The sequence below is a fragment of the Podarcis filfolensis genome, assembly GCF_964270895.1.
Source record: "Podarcis filfolensis genome assembly, chromosome: 15".
Classification (NCBI taxonomy): domain Eukaryota; kingdom Metazoa; phylum Chordata; class Lepidosauria; order Squamata; family Lacertidae; genus Podarcis; species Podarcis filfolensis.
The window spans coordinates 32,376,612-32,394,760 of record NC_139618.1 but is presented as its reverse complement, the minus strand read 5'-3'; the positions used below and the strand labels follow the sequence as shown (position 1 = coordinate 32,394,760).

The 18,149-nt window shown below is 45.0% G+C and overlaps 1 protein-coding gene across 1 annotated transcript in view; it reads right to left on the bottom strand.

Annotated features, from left to right (window-relative positions):
* NRGN (neurogranin) overlaps positions 1 to 17,693 on the bottom strand; it is a 50,825-nt gene extending 33,132 nt beyond the window's left edge. Inside the window, exon 1 of the mRNA XM_083589225.1 lies at positions 17,281 to 17,693. Within this exon, the coding sequence (XP_083445351.1) occupies positions 17,281 to 17,295 (15 nt within the window). The 5' untranslated portion in view covers positions 17,296 to 17,693. The remainder of the gene's footprint in view (positions 1 to 17,280) is intronic.
* Positions 17,694 to 18,149: the final 456 nt, after the last annotated feature.

Below are 18,149 nucleotides of genomic sequence, written 5' to 3'. Positions count from 1 at the left end.
CACAGACCCTCCAAGTGTCCCTATGTTCCAGGGACAGTCCCGGATTCACAGAAGTCGTCCCGGTTTCTGATTTGATCCCAGAATGTCCCGCTTTTCCTTGGGAGGTCCCTATTTTCATCTGAGGAATGTTGGAGGGTATAGTAGGAGGTATCTATTTCCGTTGGAGAAATGTTGGAGTTATGCAACTCCTAAGCCAAGGAGATAAGTAATTATACAACCTTTAGAAGACACCTGAAGGCAGCCCTGTATAGGGAAGCTTTGGTTAATGTTTTATTATGTTTTTATATACATTGGAAGCTGCCCAGAGTGGAAGAAGAAGAAGAAGAAGAAGAAGAAGAAGAAGAAGAAGAAGAAGAAGAAGAAGAAGAAGAAGAGGAGGAGGAGGAGGAGGAGGAGGAGGAGGAGGAGGAGGAGGAGGAGGAGGAGGAGAAAAGTAGGTCGTCCCTATTTGCATCGGAGAAATGTTGGAGGGTATGATACTGCCTACGGAAGAAAATAAACATCATGGCTAGTAAAGGTAAAGGTAAAGGACCCCTAGACGGTTCAGTCCAGTCAAAGGCGACTCTGGGGTTGTGGCACTCTTTTTGCTTTCAGGTCGAAGGAGCTGGCGTTTGTCCACAGGCAGCTTTCCGGGTCATGTGGTCAGTGTGACTAAACCACTTCTGGCACACCGGAGCACCTTGATGGAAACCAGAGCGCACGGAAACACTGTTTACCGTCCTGCCACAGCAGTACCTATTTATCTGCTTGCACTGGCGTGCTTTTGAACTGCTAAGTTGGCAGTAGCTGGGACACAACAATGGGAGCTCACCGAATGGTGGGGATTCGAACCACCAACCTTCTGATCGGCAAGCCCAAGAGGCTCAGTGGTTTAGACCCACGTCCCCTTTTACCTTTTAGCTCATGGCTAGTAACCACTGACAGCCAAGACCAAGTAGAACAAGCAAAAGGAAAAGCTTTAGCAATGTATACTGATGTATGCGTGAACATATGCCTTGAGTAAGTAGCGATCCACAATATAAGCATTGGGTGCTGTGACGTGTTGTATTTTTAACTGTTTTCCTGTTTTCACCTGTGAAACAGTGGGACATATGGAACAGCCTAGCCCAGCCTCCCCTTGTCTCCATTCTCAGGAATCAGATTATATAACACTAGCCCTACTGCCACTGGATCGGAGGAGTTGCACAAGAAAAGCATTTTAGAAATAAAAAACCTAGCCTCCTTCTCCCCCCCCCTTTCTTTTTGTAGTCATCTAGAAAGCCTCATCGCCCCAAATTCTGACTCACATTACGCCTCATCTGGGAGAGAGGGTACAGAAGCAATTCTGCCAAAGAAGCTAAAACACCATAATGGGATAATTGGTTACCTGCCAGAGTTGAGTTGCTGACAGCCAGCCATGCTAACTCGCACGCATGTGATATTCATTGCTGAATATATATTGCATACACCTGAGCATTGTCTATGAAATGGCACTCTCCCCCCCCCCCCCACAACACACTTCCAGTGCTGTTCCTAGAGCTCTCGCGGTGCTAAAATAGAACTATGCCTTTTAAAGAAAAGCGTCTTGCTGGCTTCAATCTGTCCTAAAGATTTAATTGATCCGAAGCTGCCTTTTTGGCTGAGTGGTGGAGGAATGTATTCTATGCACAGAGTGTTGCCTAGCTGCATAGGAAAAATGTTTCCTGTTCTAAAAGATTAGATTTCTGCCATTCTTACACACAGTAACACAATTGTAGGCTTTTTTTCCTGCCCACAATTGAATCACTATGATTGTTTTATCGGTATTATTGTCAGGATTCTGGCAGGGGATCAATTGCATAGAAGCCTGTATAATTAGACTTTGCAACTTCTGGGCCTTCATTTATCCACAGACACCAGAAGGATGCACAGAACTTTTTTTTTTTCAGCTTTAGTGTCCAAACCTCTTTTTAAAGAGATTGTGTCCAAACTTCTTCTTTCAACCTTCCCCCTAACGTTATCCTTGCAACAGCATTGTGAGGGAAGCTAACTGGGAAATGGTGGTCAAGGATTTGAGTCTGAGATCTAGCATGTTTTAACCTCTGTGCCAAAGTGGTTTTATGTCTCTGACCCCGAACTATAAACAGGACCCACAGGCATGGGCAGGTCACACCCTGACATCATATGGCCCAGACAATTTTCTCTCTTTTTGTTTATTTTTTAATGGTTTAAAAATAGATCAAAACTACAACTAATCCAGAATGTTTTCTATATTTCATTAATGTATTAATGAATATTTATACCCCACCTACGAACTGAAGTTCTAGAGGCATCTTACAATACATTTAAAACACAATTAAACAGACAGTGATGCAAATGTTGAAATATACTAAAAAATAAAAAAATTGTTCAGTAGCACCTTAGAGACCAACTAAGTTTGTTCTTGGCATAAGCTTTCATGTGCATGTACACTTCTTCAGATACAAATGTTGTTACAGCAGTACAAGGTGTACATAAGTCCTGTCCCCCCTGCCTTGTACTCAATGTTCCAACAAATGCCATTTTGTAGTTGAATCTCCTGGCTGCTGAAGCAGCTAAATGTTAGTGCCACCAAGTCTAGGAAGTCCTCACTGGGTGGCTCCTGCTGCTGCTATAGAGGCTCCCACCGTGGTCAATCACTTCTGGGAAGCCCAGAAACAGAAGCTGACAACAGGCCTCAGGTGGCCTTAAAGGTAAAGGGACTCCTGACCATTAGGTCCAGTCGTGGCCGACTCTGGGGTTGCAGCGCTCATCTCGCTTTACTGGCCGAGGGAGCCGGTGTACAGCTTCTGGATCATGTGGCCAGCATGACTAAGCCGCTTCTGGCGAACCAGAGCAGCGCACGGAAACACTGTTTACCTTCCCGCCGGAGCGGTACCTATTTATTTACTTGCACTTTGACATGCTTTCGAACTGCTAGGTTGGTAGGAGCAGGGACCAAGCAACGGGAGCTCACCCCGTCGCGGGGATTCGAACCGCCGACCTTCTGATCGGCAAGTCCTAGTCTCTGTGGTTTAACTCACAGCGCCACCTGCATCCCTTGATGACAACATTACACCTCCCCTATTGCTTTCCCCCAGCAATATTCAGAATCAGAAGCAGGACGCCTCTGGTCCTGAAGGCGATAAACAACCATCATGACAAGTAGTCATTGGTAGGCTTATCCTCAATCAGTTTGTCTCACCCCCTTTTAAAGCTAAGTTGGAGGCCATCACCATCAGTGGCGTAGCGTGGGTTGTCAGCACCCGGGGCAAGGCAAGTAATTTGCACCCCCTAACCCATGGATTTGCGCCCCCTAACCCATGGATTTGCGCCCCCTAACCCATGGATTTGCCCTAACCCCAGATGTTGCGCCCGGTGCGGCCAGCCCCCCCTGCACCCCCCACGCTACGCCACTGATCACCATATCTTACAGTAGCAAATTTCATCATTTATCTATGTGTCGTGTGAAGATATGTTTTCTTTTGTATCTGCTGAATCTCCTACTCTAAGGAATCTATTTCTTGGGGTCGACACACAGCAGGGGAATAGATGACTTCCTCAAAATGCTTTCCATTGCAACATGCAAACAGTGTTGAATCATAGACACCTCCAGAGTCTTCATTTCCTCGGCTAATAACAGACTGCTGAATTACACAGAGCTGAATGGCATCTCTTAGGGTTTCGCTGAATGCTACAGTAGCAACATAATAAATAGGGGATCATATAAATGTAGTGTACAAGGTGTTCCCCTAAGCCACTTAATTTCTAGTTCTGCAAGTGTCACAAGTGACTTTGATCATGCCAGTCCCATCTTTAAATCCTTAGAGCCAATCCCTTTATCTACCAAGACATGTTAGGAACACAGGAATTTGGGAAGCTGCCTTATAAAAAAATGGCTAAACATGCTAATTTGGGTTTCACATGGTAGCTTATTTCCCCCCACATTTCTACAACATTCTGCTCATTTTTATTTTTTAAAGTTGTCACGAAAACACACCGGAAAATTTTTGTATGCAATTTTGCCTAGCATATACAGTGTCACAAAGCAATCTTCCTTAATATAGCACATTTAAAAATGTTATTTCAACTATTGCATGCATTTTTACACACACCTTAGTAGGTGAAGTTTTCTACACATTAGTTGGCTGGAGAATTGCGCTGCAAAATTCAGGGAAGTGCAAATTTCAAACGACGTCTGTGCTTCGGTTTGAATGTTGTTTTGGGAACCGTGAACTAGATAGATCCAGCTTTAAATGCGAACTGAATTGAATTTGTCGCGTATACAGAGCCAGACTGGTTTATATTTTTGACACTGACTCTCTAGGGTTTCAGGCAGGTGTCTTTTCCAAGCCTTACCTGGAGATACCAGGGATCAAACCTGGAACCCTTTACATGCAAGGCATGTGTTCTGCCAGTGAGCTACAACTCTCTTCCCTGCAGTTAGAACCAGGGCAGCAGACTGAGCAGGTGCACAGAACACCTGGCTATAGTCTTCCCACTTTAGCAAAATGTAATCAGTTCTACATTTGCATCTGTACATACAAATTAGCACGTGTTATTTTTAAGCAAATCAATGTCCTATCCATTTATCATTGCTTCCACTCAGTCTTGAGACATCTTGTCTGCTTCGGGTCCCACCAACACATAAACCACTCCTACTTTTGGGAAAGATTTTGGTAGCTTTTGCAGAAGAGCCTGAAGCCAGTAGCTCCAGGAAGGGGGACAATTCATCCATCATAGTCTGCCTTAAATCAGGGTGGATAAAAATCAATGATTTAAAAGAAAATCGGATTTTTTAATTTAAATTGGATTTTTTAAAATAACATGCTTTTGGGGGGAAAATGTTTCTAAACATAGTTTTCTATTTAAGTTACATTATAGTCCAAAGGCTATTCATCAGGAAATAAGGATTTGTTTTTAATTATGTTGCATGAGGCTTTATATGCAATGTTTAAATTTTTTTGGAAAATGAATTCCATTAATCCATTCACAATGTTATGCTCTGCCTATGTATTTCTAATAATATAACCAAATCAGTAATATTTGATTTGTAAAATATTTCTAAAAACTACTCTGAAAATTTATTATTCCAAAAATAAAACCTTCATCTAGTTATAAATATTAAAATTATACCAGCAAGAATGAGCCTTTCTGTAAAAAATTGATTTAAAACAAGTCTTAGTGACTAGAGATTTAAATTGTGATTTAAATCAATTTGATTTATATCAAATCCACCTTGCCTTAAATCCTCACTCCCAACTGGGTGGAATCCATTCATTTCAACAGGTCAGCTATGAGTAGAAGTTTGCTGGATCTGTGTTACTAATACATGCTCTAGTTATCTCCTGCTTGGACTACTGCATTGCGCTCTACGTGGGGCTACCTTTGAAGGTGACCCAGAAACTACAACTAATCCAGAATGCGGCAGCTAGACAGGTGACTGGGGGCGGCCGCTGAGACCACATAACACCGGTCTTGAAAGACCTACATTGGCACCCAGTACGTTTCTAGGCACAATTCAAAGTGTCAGTGCTGACCTTTCAAGCCCTAAATGGCCTCAGCCCAGTATACCTGAAGGAGCATCTCCATCCCCATCGTTCAGCCTGGACACTGAGGTCCAGCGCCGAGGGCCTTCTGGTGGTTCCCTCACTGCAAGAAGTGAAGTTACAGGGAACCAGTCAGAGGGCCTTCTCGGTATTGACACCTGCCCTGTGGAACGCCCTCCCATCAGATGTCAAGGAAATAAACAACTATCTGACTTTTAGAAGACATCTGAAGGCAGCCCTGTTTAGGGAAGTTTTTAATGTTTGATGTTTTATTGCATTTTTAATATTTTGTTGGAGGCCTCCCAGAGTGGCTGGGGAAACCCAGCCAAATGGGCAGGGCATTATTGATGATGATGATGATGATGATGATGATGATGATGATTGCCTTGATACACATGGCACGCAAGCATTTAGAGATAAACATGATACTTTTTCTCATCATCCACCCAAGGCATCTCAAGAACTGTTCAAGGCATTTCAAGAACTGACAGCGACTCACAGAAACAAAGAATGCAATACAAAACGCAACACTTCAAATCAGCACTGTATGCTTATAAATGCGATCATACGCTACTGTAAGCCCAATTACTTTGACGGCACTGTAGCAGCATAAATGATCAGCCACCCTTAAAAACCTGCTCATGTTTTAAACCTGTCATTTATTTTATTTTGGTTTTATTTTGAATTCATCAAACTGTTGAAGGCTTGATTTTTCTGGAAGCTATTTTGAGGTGCACTTAGAATGAACCACGCCACATAGTAAGCATTGGCTGTGTTGTATCGCATTTTTCTCCAGCCTGCGTTTGGCGCATTAACGCATTAACATTACACCGCTGGGAATGGTTACATAAGCCCATCTCCTTTTGGCGGGGTGACCATCATTCTTAACACCCCTGCTATTTACAACCCCTGAGTGGGCTTCCATTTTTGATGCTCGGAAAGCCTCGTCCAATTATTGGCGGACAACTTTGCTCTGCCTGTGCAGGAGAGGAGATGGACAGACATCACGTAAAACTGCTATCTTTTATCCAGGCAAATGACGTATGGTCCAGCTGTTTGCTGCATCGGTGAGACAAGACAAGTGGGACAAGAGGGGGTTTATTGATTAGCAGATGATTCACGACAGGAGAGAAAAAGTTACCGTATTGGCCTGAATATAAGTCACACTTTTTACCCCCAAATTCCAACCGTGAAAAGTTAACATGCTGCTTAAATTCGCGACCTTACAAAAATTGGCTTTTACGTTATCGCCGCTGAAACAGACATACGGTAAAACAGAACCAAAAAAAAATGTTTTATTGCCAATTTGGAAGCTTGAGACTGTTGTGGAATTAATTCTAATGTCATTCATAGCTTTCCCCGTATTCTACAGTGCAGTATTGGTTTTTTATTTACACTGACAGTGCTACGAACAGGTGTTTAACCCACTTGCGGGTCCTCTCCAGTATCCATAGGATTTTCTTCTACATTTGCCATTTACGGGTGTGAGTGCCTGGGGAATTGTAGCAACTGAATAGCAATTTGCTGTTTTCGCGATTGTACGGTAACTTTTCCGGGCTTGCAAGATCAAAGGCTTAAATAGGCTCGGAGTTACAATTCTACCAACCGCTATGACTTTCAGCCTGTAACCCAATTTTAAGGGAGCGGCTTATATTTAGGTATTGTCTCCCCCTCCCCCTCCCTGAATTTTAAAGGTGCTGCTTATTTGCCGGTGTGGCTTATATTCGGGCCAATACAGTAACTGTCTATAGAGCACGTAATTAACTTATGGCATTCACTGTGGCAAAATGTGGTGATCAGCACCAGCAACAGGTTTGAGGGGGCCCTGTGCAAAATTGCCACTGGTGTTGCCCCCACCCAGTTAGCTAGTACTTCTGGGACAGCACTCTGAGCAGTTCAAGGTGGTAGGTTTGGTCTAATTACCATTTTAATTTCCCAGAACCCCACCCCACCCCAAGGATGACTACATTTTGGTTTGCGCTTTGTTTCAGGAAGTGCAAATCAGGAAATTTGCCTTTAGGTACAAACTGAATCAATTTTCTGCCCAATCCCTAGTTGCTGCCTTGGCTATCCCTGCCCTACAATAACCTTGATACATAATTTAAAGACTTTCTCTCTGTTTTTCAACAGTGCAATGTTACTTGATAGTTAACTGATACAGAATGGGTCCTCTTGGACTAATCTGATAAGCAGAATTGCGGCGTTGCTAGGTTCTTAAAAGATTCAATGCACAAGCCCAGAGACAGACATTTGCATTAACATTGCACAGACTAATTGATATGTGCAGATGCAAATCTAGAATTTAAATGTCACAGGAGAGAAGACAAACCAACTAATTTCCCATCCATATCTTCAGATAAATTCTACATTTAATTTGCACCCCACCCAGATCAGTTCCTCTTCAATTCATTTACTCCCGGTTAATTTCCCAACAGATCCTTCTCCACATGCATTCTATTCTTCTTCAACAGCTCCCATTCGTTGGCCTCTCAAATTGTCCCTAGATAAAGTCAGCTCAAATTAATGTATTGATGTATCCCCCCACCCTGCTGAGACCGCCCACCTCACTCAATTTTCCTCACACTTCTTACCCACCCAGAAACTGTCAGGGCAGTTCAAGGTGGGTTCATGTGACATGGATGCCAAAACTCTTTCTAAGAATGTCCATAGCCAGACTCATTCATGGAAAGATGGCATTTAGACCTCTGTTCGTACAGGTTTGTGGGCATTCTTTTTAAAGATGGTTTTAAACGCTATGTGTTCACATACACCTCTGCTGTCATACTTTCGTGAAAAACTTTCTAGATTGGATTATTTCATTGCCCCTGACATTCATTTCTCTGAAGGCCCTTGTCCCAGAAATGTGATGGTCTTACTTAGTAAGGAAAGCTGGCTATAACACCATACCCTTTCTCAGCTGAAAATAAGGACATCCTATTCCATAATAATTATAATTATGATCATTAATGTAATTACAATTATATATACCCTGTCCATGTGACTGGATTGCCCCAGCCACTCTGGGCAGCTTCCAACATATATAAAAACATAATAAAACATTAAACATTAACAAAAACTTCCCTACACAGAGCTGCCTTCAGATGTCTTCTAAAGGTTGTATAGTGACTTATCTCCTTGGTTTGGGGGTTGCGTGACTCCATACCCTCCAACATTTCTCTGATGAAAAGAAGGACGTCCTAAGGAAAAGCGGGACATTCTGGGATCAAATCAGAAACAGAGATGGCTTCCAGAAATCCATGACTGTACCTGGAAAATAGGGACACTTGGAGGGTCTGTAACACTCGGTCACAATTCCCCACATTTTGTGGAATGGCTCAGTGTAGTATAGCATCTGCTTTGCATGCAGAAGGTCACAAGTTTAATCCTGGCATCTCCGGGTTGATTTGGGAAAGACTTCCTGTCTGAAATCCAGGACAGCTGCTGCCGGTCTGTGTGGATAATACTGAACTAGATGTACCCAATAGTCTGACTTGTTATAAGGCAGCCTCCTGTGTATGGGGACTAATTATCAGTTTGCATTTCTTAGTGCAGAAAGTGTTGTTCTGATGTGTAGAGATCTTTCCTATTCTAATTAATTCAAGAGGGTTCTGGAAGCTTCTCTGTGTGAAGGAAACAAGCAGAAGGTTCATGATGTTTGGGTTATTCCTTCACAGAAGTTGAGCACCACTGACTTAAACTGGTTCTCTTCTCTCTTTCTGTCAAGGTCATGCTGACTGTAAAAGTAAGGCCAGAAGGAGCCTGGTTTCACTCTTTCTATCTCTCTTTCCTTCTGGTGTGCTGTTCTGTACACAGTATGCTTAGTGTTAAGGTTTAGACTTATTATAAGTTATTGTAAATTTAAGTTAAGTCTGCTGCAACTGGATTTCTTATGGACAGCCCAATCCTGAATGTATTGGATTTGTGACCATTATGCTCATTTGCCTTCAGTAGCAGTAAAGCTCTGCTGGATGAAATATTAATTGACTCTGGTCTATTTTTTGGGAATTCTGCAACATGTTTAGGTCTTTACTCTGCTAACTACACGCTGGAGTTCTACTCTGGATCAATATTGAGTAGAATTCCATGGCACTAATGCCCTGGAGAGACATGATGTCAAGGTCACTCCAGGAAATTAGAAATACGGCTTGAGGACCTGGGCAAGAGATGTTGGCGACAGTGGACCGTGCCAGGGAGTTGGGACCCCTAGCAGCTGCCCAAGGAGGCCAGAGGCTGACTCCGTGCCTGGTCACAGCTAATGAAGAGTTACAGGAAAATAAGGGCAGATGGAGTGGGATGAGAATGCCAGCAACAATATTTCTAGGAAATGCTATTACATTGCATGGGGCACGTCTCAGTGCAGAAAGGTCAACCCGCCAGAAGCACTTGCTGTTCGGAACTCAAAGACAAAACTCATCTTCCCACCTGATCCCCCTAAATGGCTCCACGTTGATGTGCCCTTTTGTTGAGACTCACCTGATGGCTTCTTTCAACTGCATTGACTCCACTGTAGAAACAGCACAGAATCCTGGGAACTGTTGTTTAGCCCCCCACAGAGCTACAGTTCCCAGTACCCTTAACAAACTACAATTCCCAGGAGGGGAGAAAATGTGCTTTACATGTGTGGTGCGTGTGCAGGATTTCTTTTTTTAAAAAAAAGCTTCCTTTTTTCTGGAATGGCTCCCTTACCTTTAATAACCAAGACAACAAGAAATCCAGCCAATGAAGCTGTACCCACTGATACACTGGGAACATTTTCTCCAAATCTCTGCCTGACAATTGGATGCATTTTGTTTGTTTGTGATCATCTACTCTGAAAACTGGCATCGTCGTGTAGGATCAGGAAGGAGCTGTAATGCATGGGTGGCATCTACAGTGGTACCTCGGGTTACATACGCTTCAGGTTACATACGCTTCAGGTTACAGACTCCGCTAACCCAGAAATAGTACCTCGGGTTAAGAACTTTGCTTCAGGATAAGAACAGAAATCGTGCTCTGGCGGTGCAGCAGCAGCAGGAGGCCCCATTAGCTAAAGTGGTGCTTCAGGTTAAGAACAGTTTCAGGTTAAGAACGGACCTCCGGAACGAATTAAGTACTTAACCTGAGGTAACACTGTATAGGGAAAGGACTGCAGCTCAGGGACAAAGCCGCACTCCAATTCGATTCCTGACATCTCCGGTTTAAAAGGATCGAGTGGCAGATGGCGTGAAAGGTTTTGTCTTCACCTCAGACCCTGGAGAGAGTCACTGCTAAGTCATAAAAAACAATACTGAGCTGGGTGCAGAAATAAGCTGATGATATATAGCGGCTGATTTATGCAGAGCAAAGCCCTTGAAGGAACAGGAGCAGGACACAACAGGTTTTTTCCTGGACAGTTGGCAGTCCTCTACAGAAGAGAGACCGACAGGTGGCCAAACAGTTGGGCATCAACTTGCCCACCACAACTCAGCTCTTGCCTCTAGAAAGGTCCTGAGCGGCCCTCCTTGCAGCCAGCGGCGGAGGAAGACACTTGGGTGCCTGGGACGGTGTGCCCAGGGGCAGGGCGAGCTGCCCATAGGGGTGGGGCACACCATGGGGTCTCTGGAGCCCCCCTGCCTCCTCCCACTCAGCCACCCTACAGTTGGGGGGGAGGCAGCGGGCAGATCGTTTGGGCAGCGCAGAGCCTGCACGCACCCAAGCCACTGCGTCTTTCCCAGGAGAGACGTGTGGCTCGGACGCACTGCAGGCCCCACAGTGAGTGCTGCCCAGCATTTTGTCACCCCCCTCAGTGCAGACCGCACTCACCGCACCCCCCTTCCTCCGCCCCTGCTTGCAGCCCATCCCCCAACAGTGGGCATTCAGTGAAGTCCCATCATGTGGACATCACTATCAAAGATATCAGAAGAGCCCTATGTTACACCTCCTGGCTTCCATGCTTGGAGAAGCGAGGCGGGTGGTAGGCAGCAGAGGCAAGGCAGGGCAGCAGCAGGGCCAGAGGACATGCGGGTGAGGTGTGGGGATGAACAGATGTCCCCACTTGCTCAGATGTGGGCCTTGTCAGAGTCCCAGCAATCCCAGCCCTTCACACCTGTTCTCTGCTGGTGGCACATTGTGGAATGCATCATTCGGATCTGTGCCAGTGTGCTTAAGGGAGGAGAGCAGCTGAGTTAAATGGTCCTGCTTTTGGGCTCCATCTTAAAGGCTCTATTAGAACTTAACCCCTAACCATCCATCCTTCTCCCCCTTCTTTTTGTTTTTGCATTTAATCTTTGTTGGTTTTTTTAGTATACATCACAATTATCATTCTCCATCAGAGATAAACATAAGAAGAAGAAAATACAGTGGTACCTCAGGTTAAGTACTTTATTCGTTCTGGAGGTCCATTCTTAACCTGAAACTGTTCTTAACCTGAGGTACCACTTTAGCTAATGGGGCCTCCCGCTGCCGCTGTGCCGCCGCTGCGCGATTTCTGTTCTCATCCTGAAGCAAAGTTCTTAACCTGAGGTACTATTTCTGGGTTAGCAGAGTCAGTTACCTGAAGTGTCTGTAACCTGAAGTGTCTGTAACCTGAGGTACCACTGTACTCAAATGTTGAAAATGAAATAAAATTATGTTTAAATGTATTAAGACTTCCCTCCACCCGAACGTGGGTCCTCTACAATTCTATATTAACTGCATATTGAATAACATCTAATTCATGTTGATACAGTCTGTCCATAAGTTATGTCACCTTGCAGGAGTCATTCAAGGCCTGCCAAAGATTCCAGATGTTCACAGTGATCTTTTAAGGATTATCTGTATTTGTCCCATTTTGTGATAAATTTTTGGTCGTCATGATTCCTAACTTTCCCCATTAGTCTTGCCATCTCAGCGTACTCAAATAATTTTGTCTGCCATTCCATTTTTGTGGGTATATTATCTCCTTTCCAGCATTGGGCTGATAGCATTCTCACAGCCATGGTTGCATACATAAATAACGTCCTCAAATCTTTTCATATATCTACGCCTATAATACCTCAGAGAAAGGCTTCAGGTCTTTTTGGCGAAGGTTAATTTAAACTTCTTTTTTATTTTGTTGTAAATCATATCCCAAAATCCCTCCCCCTACTTTTCTTTTGGTAATATATTTGTGCTGAAGAAAAGTAGCTGCGCTCCCTCCAAATTGGAAGTCTGTCTCCACAAATAAGGCACACAGCCCTGCCCAGGAACCGCAGCAGCCCACACACCCTGCCAGCGAATGCAGGCAGACAATAAATATAAATAAGCAAAGAAGGTGGCACAAAGTTCTGCTTTCTGCAGACAAGTCGCCTGGTTTCCATCCCACTTAATGCAATGAAATACGACTCTGCCAGCCATCTCCTAATTGAAATTGCTGAAAACCAACCCGAGTCCCTTGGGAGCTGCCGGCACGCCGGCACTGACATCCCCTGGCTTGGCAAATAGGATCACGGGGAAATTCCAACAAAAGCTCTAAGTGAGCAGATCGCGTCCTTTCCCCCATCTAGCTCTGCGGACGTGGGAGAATTTCTGGGTCAGGCTGTTAGAAGAAATCCAGGCTTCCTCTTGATGCTGATGGGTTTCAGTTGATGGGGACTCAACTCTCATTTTACCTTGCAAGTCCAATAACCTTTGGAGAAGGCTTTTCCAAGCTGCTGCCCTCCAGGTGTGGTTGGAAGGCAACTCCCACCAGACCCAGCCAACAGGACCAGGGACCAGGGGTTGAAAGCCGTAGCAGCTTGGAGGAAGGCTGCTATAGTTTTTCACATCCCTAAATGCGATAAAACATCAAATATTAAAAACTTCCCTAAACAGGGCTGCCTTCAGATGTCTTCTAAAAGTCAGGTAGCTGCTTATTTCCTTGACATCTGATGGGAGGGCGTTCCACAGGGCGGGTGCCACTACCGAGAAGGCCCTCTGCCTGGTTCCCTGTAACCTCACTTCTCACAGGGAGGGAACCACCAGAAGGCCCTCGGAGCTGGACCTCAGGGTCTGGGCTGAACAATGTAGGTGGAGACACTCCTTCAGGTATACAGGGCTGAGGCCGTTTAGGGCTTTAAAGGTCAGCACCAGCATTTTGAACTGTGCTCGGAAACATACTGGGAGTCAAAGTAGGTCTTTCAGGACCAGTGTTACTGGTATATGGTCTTGGCGCCAGTCACCAGTCTAGCTGCTGCATTCTGGATTAATTGTAGTTTCCGGGTCACCTTCAAAGACAGCCCCACATAGAGCGGGGTATGTGAATACTTGCCAGTGTTGTGGAATGTGCAGCCGCATTTGCTGCCGGCACAGGGATGGGGAATGTGTGCTCCTCTAGATGAGGTTGGACTCCAGCTCCCACCATTCCTGACTACTGGCCATGCTGCTTTGGGGCTGATGAGAGCTCAACGATAAGTCCCCCATCTCTGCCTTAGCATCTCACAGGTGACAATGGAGACATGCTTGCAACATTCCCATTCTAATAAGAAGGTTCTCGTCATAAGCCTCACACCCAGGACCAGCATCAGGAATCAGCGTGGTTGAGCATCTACCATGCCCCCCACTCAGTTAGGGGTCCACTGCCAATCCGTCCCCCTGCTGCTACTTTTTCTGTTGCTGCTTGCTCACCCTCCCTCTTCAAGCAAGCAGCAAGAGGAGCATAGAAAAGGGGAGATGATGATGGTGATGGTGATGGTGATGGTGATGGTGATGGTGATTACCCCGACCATCTGGCTGGGCTTCCCCAGCCACTCTGGGCAGCTCTCAACAGAATATTAAAAACACAATAAAACATCAAACATTAAAAACTCCCCTAAACAGGGCTGCCTTCAGGTGTCTTCTTAAAGTCAGGTAGCTGCTTATTTCCTTGACATCTGATGGGAGGGCGTTCCACAGGGCAGACACCACTACCAAGAAGGCCCTCTGCCTGGTTCCCTGTATCCTCACTTCTCGCAGTGAGGGAACTGCCAGAAGGCCCTCGGCGCTGGACCTCAGTGTCTGGGCTGAATGATGGGGGTGGAGATGCTCTTTTCAGGTATACTGGGCTGAAGCCATTTAGGGCTTTAAAGGTCAGCACCAACACTTTGAAATGTGCTTGGAAACGTATTGGGAGCCAATGTAGATAGCTATATACTTTGTCATTTCTCTGGTGGTAGTAAGGACTGGATTGTGTCCGTAGCAGAAAAGCGGCAATGATGGTGAAGGGACATAGAGACCAAGTGTCTTAATTAAGGTGGAATGAGTGTGTGTTTTAGAGACAGCTAAGAGGTGGGTGATGTTGTGGCCCCCTTCAGATACTTGAAGGGCTGTCGTGATGATAGAGCAATTTGATTTTCCATTGATCCAGAAGGCAGGACTTGAACCAACACATTCCATTCACAACAAAGGGAATTTCAGGGAAACAACAGGGAGAATTTCATAGCATGAGCTGCAGCACAGGGGTGAAGAACCTTTTCCACCCTGAAGGCCACATTCCATTCATTGCAAGCTTCTGAGGGCCACAAGTGTGCGCTGGGGCCAGAGGCAAAAACAGGTGGAGCAACAAATGTGAGTTTTACCACCTTTTTGCATAGTAGGCTGGTTTCTTCACACACACCCCTCTCTCCTCTATCCAGGCAAGCAAGAAGCATTGCCAGAGTTCAGAAGCATATTCCAGTCAGGTAAAAACACCTGAAAAAGGTGTGAAGCGAGGCTGGCAAAGGAGTGTGAGAGCAAGGGTGGAAGTAGGCCTGGGGGAATTACCAAAGGCCAGATAGAGAGTACCAACCCCGTGGCTCCCCACCCTTGGGAGCAAGTGTGGCATAATGGTTAGAGTGTTGGACTAAGGACCTGGGAGAGCAGGGTTTGAATCCCCACTAGGCAGCCTTGGACCAGTCACCATGTCTTTGCCTAACCTAACTCACAGCGTTGTTGTGAGGATGAAATGGGGAGGAGGAGGACCATATACACCACCTTGAGCTCCTTAGAAGGAGAAGAAGATGTGGTATATAGACGTAATAAATAAGATTGCATCAGAAATCTTTTCTTTGGACTTTTTAAAGCAGGTGATGGATTACCACCAATCAGAGAAGCCGTAGAAGCAGATTTCCTGGCCTAGATGATCTTTGAGGTCTTGTTTAGCTCCATGATTCTACGAAGGAACGAAGCCCACAGGAACTTACCTTGTTCAAGGGCCCCCCAAGCCTCAAACTGGCATCACCCACCTTCTGTGCTGTTATAAAATGCTGAACGCCCTTCTCCACTCTGATAAATGCCATATCCATTGATTATGCAGTGAATGAAAAGTCAAGAGCATGTTTGTCCTTTCCAGTTAAAGATATAACAGAGAAACATATTTGCTCACACAAGATTGCCCTAGAATATGTTATCAACAGTTGGTGAAGTGGCCAGACGTATCTTCTTCACAGTTCCAATGCACAGGCATTTATCTGGATGTAACTAGGGGCCTCAAGATGCATTCACCCAACCACTCGGTTATCTTAGACTTCTCCAACCCCTGGGAATGGACCTGAATCCTGAAAAGGGGGAACAACTATCAACTCACACTCAGAAAATTTGAACACAGCACTCCTCAAAGGAGTCCTAATAAGCAGGAAATGATTGTGGGCACATTTCCAGCATTGTTTATAGTTCCTCAAACTAGGGATGAGGGAATCCGTGGCCCCCGCAGCCAACACGGTCAATGATTGGCCACATATTCCCCATCGCCACCTTAGCCCCTTTGCCAACAGAATGGGTGAACATACCAACAGGACTTTTCTGTGTGTGGATTAGTCTCAAAATCAAGGGTAGCCAACAGAGTGTTGCATCACAACTTGCATCGCTGCTCATGCTGGCTGGAGCTGATGGGAGCCAGAAAACCAACATTAGAAGGGAACAATGTTGGCTACCCTTGCTCCAAAGGTTGAAAAATGAAGGAAACCCAGGGGAGAAAGCTTGCAAAATATGCATGTTCTACCCAGCGCTGCCAGCCTTCAAATGCTTTCACCACCCAAAAGCGCAAATCCGATTTAAGACTTCCAGCAGTCCAAAGTTCATTGTTTTAGTGTGTTTCTTTCAAAGGGGTGGAAAAAAGAAAAACTCTGATCCGTGAATTTAGTCAGCGGTTGCTGCTTGTTCTTCTTTCTCAGCCCCTTTATATATATATAAAAGAGCCATTATTTCTCCTCATCTCTTTTTCTCCCCAGTACAGGAGCAGAAATAAGCAGCAAACTCCCACACAGAAACTAACAGTTCTGCTGGTCCTGTTATTGCTATTTCCACGCTTAGCTTTCTGGCAACTAGAAATCGTTGTGCCACACAGAGCAGCCAACTTAAAAGATGCAAAAGACAGACTCCTTTTATTTAAAAGATTGCAATAAAAAAGTCAATGCACCACATCTAATTTAAAGTTATTAAATAGGCTCAGGGCAGCTGGTAGAATTTCCTATCCATCAGACAGGGAGGGGAAATTCCAAAATGTCACAGGGTTCAGGTACATGGTGTACCATGACTGGTTGCCTGGTCCACAACCATCTCAGAGCGGGGATCTTTCAGACCCTAAAGAAAAGACCCTAAATAAAAGGTGGGTGTGTTCCCCCTCCCCCTGTGCCATATCAGTATGAGAGTAGATTCAGAGACAACTCAGCACTTGATCACAGACTGCCATTCATAATAGTTCAGCAATAAAAACGAACAAAACAACCTGAGTGCTGCACCTCAACTTCAATCTTTCCCCACCAGCTTATTACATTCTAGCATGATTTTTCCTTTGCACATTCCAAAATAAAATAATAATAATAATAATCTACAGATGTGTACGTACATTACAGCAGTCCATCGTGGGTGGCAATCTGATTAAGAGTTCCCCAGCCAACAGGAGCTAGATAGACCCTGGGAAGGCAGAGATCTGTTTCCTTCTCCACTTAGGAGAACTTGCTTTTTCCCTGCTGCCTCCAGAACAGATCTTTCCGTAGGTGCTGAAGTTGAGCAGAGCTTATTGCCTACGTAACCCACTTACTCTCAGCTGGGGAGCCTATCAGACCTACTCAGGCAGCTCCAGTTCTCCTCTTGCTTTTTAATTTCTCTCTCTCTCTCTCTTTCCCCAGCTTGTTTTACAGCAACTCCCCTCGCTTCTAACACCCTTTAAATACTTAAAGAGACAGGCAGCCCAGTTGGCATTAGAGAGCTCTTTGTGCCATAGAAACACAATCAAGAACAAACAGTACCCAGCTCGACATATAATGGCCAATTCCACAGGTCTCTAGCAAGTGTCCAAATTATATGGTCGGTTGCCAGTGCCTGATCAGACACCAGAAAAAGAACCAGGAGGGTGGTGCCTCAAATATGAATAGCTGTATTGGTCCCAGGGTATTGTATGAAGACACATGATGCAGTGACCTTACTGAAGCTAAGCAAATATGCATCTGGCAAGGTCTTAGAGGGGAGCTGGCCTGCAGACTCAAACCCTCCAATAGTCCCTATTTTCTAGGGACAGTCCTGGATTTACAGAAGCTGTTCCAGTTTCTCATTTGATCCCGGAATGTCCCGCTTTTCCTTAGGACACCCGTACTTTTCATCAGAGAAATGTTGGAGGGGATGAAGATATGCAAACCCCTAAGCCAAGGAGATAAGTAGCTATACAATCCTTAGAAGGCATCTGAAGGCAACCTTGTACAGAGAAGGTTTTTTATG